Raw genomic sequence first — 7,124 nt, 5'->3', positions numbered from 1 at the left:
CTTTCCCTCTGTCATTAATAAGTTGAGAATACTGAGATAGTGTGCATCTATCCAACAACCTTTCACCAATGACTTTAGCATTCATTGATGATTCTTGCCTGAATCAATTATTACACTGGTAGCTGTAAATGGTGATTTTTCTAATTTAATCATTCCTTGTACATTTTATTTGTACATGACATTTTTTGGTAATGCCATTTTAATTTCCTTCCCCTCTTCATTTTTGAGAGTCACTATGGATTCATGAACTTTTCCTCGTAATATAACGTATTACCTTTTTTTTTCTGCTCAAAATGTCCCAAATGTGGCCAACTGGAGTCCCTTCAAGCCAGCGCTTATGTCCTTCTGACATCCATCCATCTATCTATCTATCTATCTATCTATCTATCTATCTATCTATCTATCTATTCATTCTATATATATAAAAGGCTAATATTCAATGTGTCCCCTCGGGAGTTCAACCAGGAGTTCGATCACTCGCTATGACGTGTGCTGACCACCAGGGGGCGGCGTGGAACGAAGGAAGGCCGGCAGCTGGAGGAGGGAGGCCCAAGCCAGCAACCAGAAGGCCCCGATGGGCCCTGATCACCAGCCAGGCCTAGGGACCCTACCTGTTCACGAATTTCGTGCACCAGGCCTCTAGTGTTCCCATAAGTCCTTGAGCACACCTCTGGTTTCTGGCACAATAAAATGTTCCAGAATTACCTATAGTTTTCCTGTCTACGTTCTAGATGGTTTCCTGAAACACCTTAAAAGAAGTAAAATCAATTCTATACAAATATTTCAATATTAAAGAAGAAAATGCCTCCCAATTTATTTTATGAGGCCAACATTATTCTGGCACCAGAAAAAGACAAAAATATATTAAAAAAAAGCAAACACAAAATAATATTGAAACCAATATCCCCTAATATAGATACAAAAATGCTTAACAATGCTTTACCAAATTGAGTTCAGCAATAAATAACAAATGAATTAATATATGGAAATGAGAATACAAGAATTCAAGGTTGATTTAATTTTAAAAATGTATTGCACTATACCAGTACATACTAAAAAACATACTAACCATACTAAAAGAGAAAAGAACTATATATATAACTATCTCAACAGATAAAGAAAAAGCATTTGACAAATTCCCAATTCATGATGGAAACTATCAGTGAGCTAAGAATAAAAAGGAACTTCAACTTCAGTATGATCCCATATAATAAAAATAAAAGCCTAGGTGGCATCACAAGACGTCGTCACAAGATGGCCACCACAAGAAGGTCACCACAAGATGGGTGGCAGGAGAGGGCAGTTGGGGTCGATCGGGTCGGCAGGGGAGCAGTTACGTGTTAATCAGGCTGGCAGGGGAGCGGTTAAGGGGCAATCAGGCTGGCAGGCAGAAGCGGTTAGGGGCAATCAGGCAGGCAGGCAGGCAAACAGACCCGGATTATGAGAGGGTTGTCCAACTGCCAGTTTAGGCCCGATCCCTAGGGTGTCCCAGATTGGAGAGGGTGCAGCCCAGATTGAAGGACACCCCCTCCCCCTGTGCATGAATTTTGTGCACCGAGCCTCTAGTCATCTATAAAAATCCTACAACTAATAATAATGAAATACTGAAAACTTTCCCCCTAAAATTGAGAACAAGGCAAGGATTACCATTGTTGCCACTTTTATTCAACACTAGAGGCCCGATGCACGAAATTCGTGCAAGAAGCTCAGCCCCTACTGCCACAGCAGCTGCCTATGCCTTGGCCCCCACCACCGTGTCTTTGTCCAGAAGGTCATCCCGAAAGTCGTCCAGTCTAATTAGCATATTGCGCTTTTATTATTACAGACTAGTGGCGCAATGCACGAAATTCATGTACACTAAAAGGGAATTAATTAGAGGAAATATTTTAACATTGCTATTTGCCCTTTCTCTGTAATAGAAGTGTCAGAGATGAAAGAAAATTAGTAAAATATATATGAAAATTTCCCTCCTGTCAGAGTCTGGGGTGTACCGCAGGACCCAGAGTCAGGTCCCTGCCCACCCACGCGCACCTTGAAATTGCATGAGACCCAAACCCAGCCGGCCCCACCCATGTCAAGCCCTGCAGGGTGGGGGGGACAGCCTCAAGTCCCCCAGCTCGGCCTCAGGTCCCCTGGCCCTGGTGAAGGGTGTGATGACCATTACACCCTTTTGCATATTAGCTCTTTATTATATAGGATTATTCCAAAAGTTTTAGCCACTGAGGCAAAAAAAAAAAAAAAAGAAACGAAAGGCATACAGACTGGAAAGGAAGGTATAAAACTGTTTTTATTCATACACATAATTTATGTCTGTAGATAATCCTAATAAAACTACCCAAAAAAGGACATTTTTAGAATTAGTAAGTAAATTAAGACTGCAGGATACACTGTCAATACATAAACATCAATTATATTTCTATGTGCTAAAAATTGAAAATAAAAATACAATTCCATTTACAGTAGCATTCAAAAACATGAGACAGATTTAATAACTTTAACAAAATACGTACAATACTTGTATACTGACAGACTCAACATTGTTGTCAATTCTCTCCAAACTAATCTATACACTTAAAGATTCTAAATCCCAGCAGCCTTTTTTTTAAAAATTGACAACTTAAGTCCGAAATTTATATGGAAATGCAAATAAACTAAAACAGCTAATGCAATTTTAAAAAAGAATGAAGTTGGAGAATTTACACTGCCTCTTAAAGACTATGTAAATCAACGGCACAGAATTGAGAATCCAAAACCAGTAATACATATACTATTGTGGTTAACTGATTTTCACTAAGATACAGAGCAGTTCAGTGGAGGAAAGGAAGTTTTTTCATATATTGTGTTGAAACAACTAAATACCCATATGCAAGTAATAAATATTTACTCCTACCTCATACCATTTACAAAAATAAGATGAATTACAGACCTAAATATAACAGCTAAAACCACAATATTCTAGAGAAACACAATGGAGGAATCTTTGTGACTTTGTGGTAGGTAAAAAGTATTTTAAGATTTAAATAACATGGAACCATCAATATAAATGTTGAAAATTTAGACTTCTTTAAAATGTAAAATAATTGCTCTCAAAAAACACTGTTAAAAAAGAAAAAAACATGCCACAGCTGGTTTGGCTCAGTGGATAGAGCATCGGCCTGCGGACTGCAAGGTTTCAGGTTCGATTCCAGTCAAGGGCATGTACCTTGGTTGTGGGCACATCCCCAGTTGGGAGTGTGCAAGAGGCAGCTAATCGATGTTTCTCTCCCATTGATGTTTCTAACTCTCTATCCCTCTCCCTTCCTCTCAGTAAAAATCAATAAAATATATATTTAAAAAAAAAAAACAACCCTGGGCAATTTTGTTTAGTGGTTAGAGCGTCAGCCTGTGGACAGAAGGGTCGCAGGTTCAATTCAAGTCAAGGGCACATTACTTGTTTGGAGGCTTGGTCCCTGGACGGTGGGGCACATGCGGGAGGCAACCAATTGATGTGTCTCTCTCACATCAGTGTTTCTCTCTCTGGCTCTCCCTTCCATTTTCTTTAAAAATTCAATGGAAACAAATATCATTGGGTGAGGGTTAACAATAAATAAATAAATAAATAAATAAAGCAAACCATACACTTGGAAAAAATACTAGCAATATATATCTGATGAAAGAATTACATGCAGAGTATTAAAAAAACTTATAAAAGTTAATATGACGAACAGCTCAATAAAAATTAGACTAAAGATTTAACTAGAAATTTTATAAAAGGAGATCTATAAGTAGCCTAGAACCACATGAAAAGGTACCCATATTGTTAGCCATTAGGCAAAAGCAAATGAAAACCATAATGAAACACCAGTACACATCCACAAAAATGCAAGGATGTGCAGCAAGAACAACTAGAACACTCACACACTGCTGGTGATGTTTTGGTAGTTGTTTATAAAGGTAATCTTAGCAAACTCTCATCAGCCCCACTCCTAGGTAATTTACTTACAAGAAAAGAAAAAGAGTTTTACTTGAATGTTCATTAATCCTTAATCGTAACAGATCATACATAACTTGACACAACCCAAACATCCATCAACAAGTGAATACAGAAATTGTAGTATCCTATATAAGAATCCTATCCTATCCTATATAATAAAAGGGTAATATACAAATCGACTGAATGGTGGAACAACTAGTTGCTATGACATGCACTGACCACCAAGGGGCAGACGTTCAAAGCAGGAGCTGTCCCCTGGTGGTCAGTGCGCTCCCACAGGGGGATCTCCACTCAGCGAGAAGCCAGGCTGATGGCTGGTGAGCACGGTGGCTGACGAGCTCAGCGGCAGTGGTGGGATCCTCCCCCGCCTCTGCAGCAGCGCTAAGGATCTCCGACTGCTGGGGCCTAAGCCAGTCGGACATCCCCCCGAGGGCTCCCGGACTGCAATAGGGTGCAGGCCAGGCTGAGGGACCCCACTCCCCCTCCCCCAGGTGCATGAATGTCATCCACTGAGCACTAGTATCCATATAAAAGATCACTACTCAACAATACTAGTAAAAAGAAACAAAACTCTATATATGCAACATGGATGAATCCCAAAAGCATTGTGCAAAGTAAAACCAGGCATAAAAGACTGCACACAGTATGACTCCATTTATTTTTAATTTTATAAAAGGCAAAATTATAGTGACAGAAAGCAGACCAGTGGCTGCCTAGAGCTAGTATGAGGGGAAGGCATTGACTATAAAGAGGCACAAGGGAACTTTCTAAGACTGAAAATGTCCCATATTATGACGGTGGTGGTTTAACAACTGGGTATGTTTGTGAGCCTAATCAAAGTATACACTTAAAATTGGTCAATTTATATTATGCAAATTACACTTCAATAAAGCTGGTTAAAACATAAAGCTGGCACAAGTTCAGTGAAGTTCACTCACCAAACAGGGCTGTTTTAGGTGCATATTACTATAGCTACATATGTTCTAAATACCCCTAACGCATATACCTGTCACCTAGTTTGAGTCTTTTATTAATTTCCTTAGTATTAAGGGGAGAAAAAGGGGTTATGTTCATTCTTTATGTTTTTTTAAAGGTCACAGGAAGTAGTCAGCTTAAAAAATTTTAAAGATTGCTAGAATAATTTGATTTTTCACTTTAAAACCAGGAAATGTTTGTACTACATTATGTTGATAAAGACTAACTGGAACTGTTAAAAAAACACAATCAGTACAGAGGATCTATGGAAGGAGCTAGGGCTTATGGAAGTCTCCTAGGCAATCACGAGAGTACATGAGAACTCTACAAAAGAACTCTCTATGCTTATAATAAAGCTCTGTGGTTCGAACTTCCCCTTCTGTTAACTTCCTCTTCCCTTGTATAAAAATACCTCTCCAAATTGGCACATCAGGCTGAGTGTGCACCTGGCTTGCCATGTATGCACAAGCTGGGCTGCCACTCTTTTCCTTTCCTGCATAAATCCTTTTTGGTGACAAAATGCCTAGTCCATATTAATTTTCAGTCAATAATGTATTAAAAAGAGTGTTTCCTCTATGCAAATATATTGTGGTAAATTTCTGTTAAAAGTTCAAAATATTTGGGTATGGAATGAATGTTTGAAAAAGTGATAAGTGCTAGGGGGAGTTATTGGGGGGAAAGGGGACATATGTAATACTATCAACAAGAATTATTTAAAAAAATAAATTTTGAAAAAGAATGATAATCTTTTCAAATATAAACGTTTTTCTCAATCCAGTTTTCTGATCCATACGCTTACATAAAAGTGACATAGGTATAGTAATGTCCCACAACACTCCCACCTGCTTCCAAGAAAACTCACAAACTTTCTTGAATGTTCTGCCAATAGGATGATAGCAATTCCGACACACCCATTACCACACACAACTGCAGTCAAAGGTCTCTTTTTCTTTCTCAATCAGAACTCCTATGTCTCCAGACAAAAGAAAATAAAGGACACCATCATCTATCAGTTCAAAAATACTGCTATTAAATTTAGGAAATTAGGAGAATTGTTATAGATTCTATTTTTATACTAAGTTTATTCAAGGTCAATCTATGACCTCCATTTCCTTGCAATTTTGCTTACTTCCTAATACTGAAATTGGTATGCATGTCACATACCTCCCTTTGAGCAAATTCAGCCCCACTAGAAACAAATCACAGGAATACAGTTAGGGAAGAAGTCGAATATTACTGAGGGAAGCAAAAATCACATGTAACTAAGAACAGAGCTTGTTAAATGCATACTTAAGATATAATGTCCTTGACTAAGTCGAATCCTGCAATCAGATTGTTCTTCCTTATACTAGAGGCCTGGTGCACGAAATCCGTGCATGGGGGGAGGGGGTAGTCCCTGCCAGCCTGGTCGCCCCACGCAGCCTGCTACTCAGTCATTTGGCCGCCCCTCATTAATCCCCCTGCGGGCCTGGTCATCCGACACAGCCTGCTGCTTGGTCATTTGGTCATCCCTCATTAACCCCCCTGTAGGCCTGGTCGCCCCACGCAGCCTGCTGCTCGGTCCTCTGGTCGCCCCTCACTGACCCCCTGCGGGCCTGGTTGCCCCATGCAGCCTGCTGCTCAGTCGTTTGGTCACCCCATGCATCCTGCTGCTCAGTCGTTTGGTCGCTCCTCACTGACCCACCTGTGGGCCTGGTTGCCCCACACAGACTGTTCGGTCATCCGTTCAGTTGTGATAGTCGCTTAGGCTTTTATAGATATGATATAGATATAGATATATAGATATGGATATAGATATATAGACATTTCATTCAGAGACTGAAAAACACGTTAAAAAACAGTAGCCAGAATAAAATGTCTAACACCAGCCCTAGCTGATTTGGCTCAGTGGATAAAGCGTTAGCCTGCAAATGGAAGGGTCCCAAGTTTGATTCCCGGTCAAGGGCACATGCCTGGGTTGTGGGCTCGATCCCCAGTAGGGGGTGTGCAGGTGGCAGCCAATCAATGATTCCCTCTCATCACTGATGTTTCTCTCTCTCTCTCTCTCCCTCTCCCTTCTTTCCTGAACTCAATAAAAAAATTTTTTTAAAAAAACGTCTAACACCATCCAGTGAATGTCTTCTACATGCTGAGCACTGAGCTAAGCAATCTGCATGCGCTATTTGCATTCAAACCC

At 40.0% G+C, this 7,124-nt stretch overlaps 1 protein-coding gene across 1 annotated transcript in view; it reads right to left on the bottom strand.

The window, feature by feature from the left end:
* Positions 1 to 6,670, bottom strand: part of TMEM131 (transmembrane protein 131) — a 178,074-nt gene extending 171,404 nt beyond the window's left edge. The window contains exons 1-2 of the mRNA XM_015570023.1: positions 6,633 to 6,670; positions 5,811 to 5,827 (exon numbers count right to left, since the gene is read on the bottom strand). Coding sequence (XP_015425509.1) covers positions 5,811 to 5,827; positions 6,633 to 6,670 — 55 coding nt within the window. The remainder of the gene's footprint in view (positions 1 to 5,810; positions 5,828 to 6,632) is intronic.
* Between the last annotated feature and the right edge of the window lie 454 nt (positions 6,671 to 7,124).

This window comes from Myotis davidii, unplaced genomic scaffold (genome assembly GCF_000327345.1).
Source record: "Myotis davidii unplaced genomic scaffold, ASM32734v1 scaffold1065, whole genome shotgun sequence".
Taxonomy (NCBI): domain Eukaryota; kingdom Metazoa; phylum Chordata; class Mammalia; order Chiroptera; family Vespertilionidae; genus Myotis; species Myotis davidii.
This window is presented reverse-complemented; position numbering and strand designations above follow the sequence as displayed.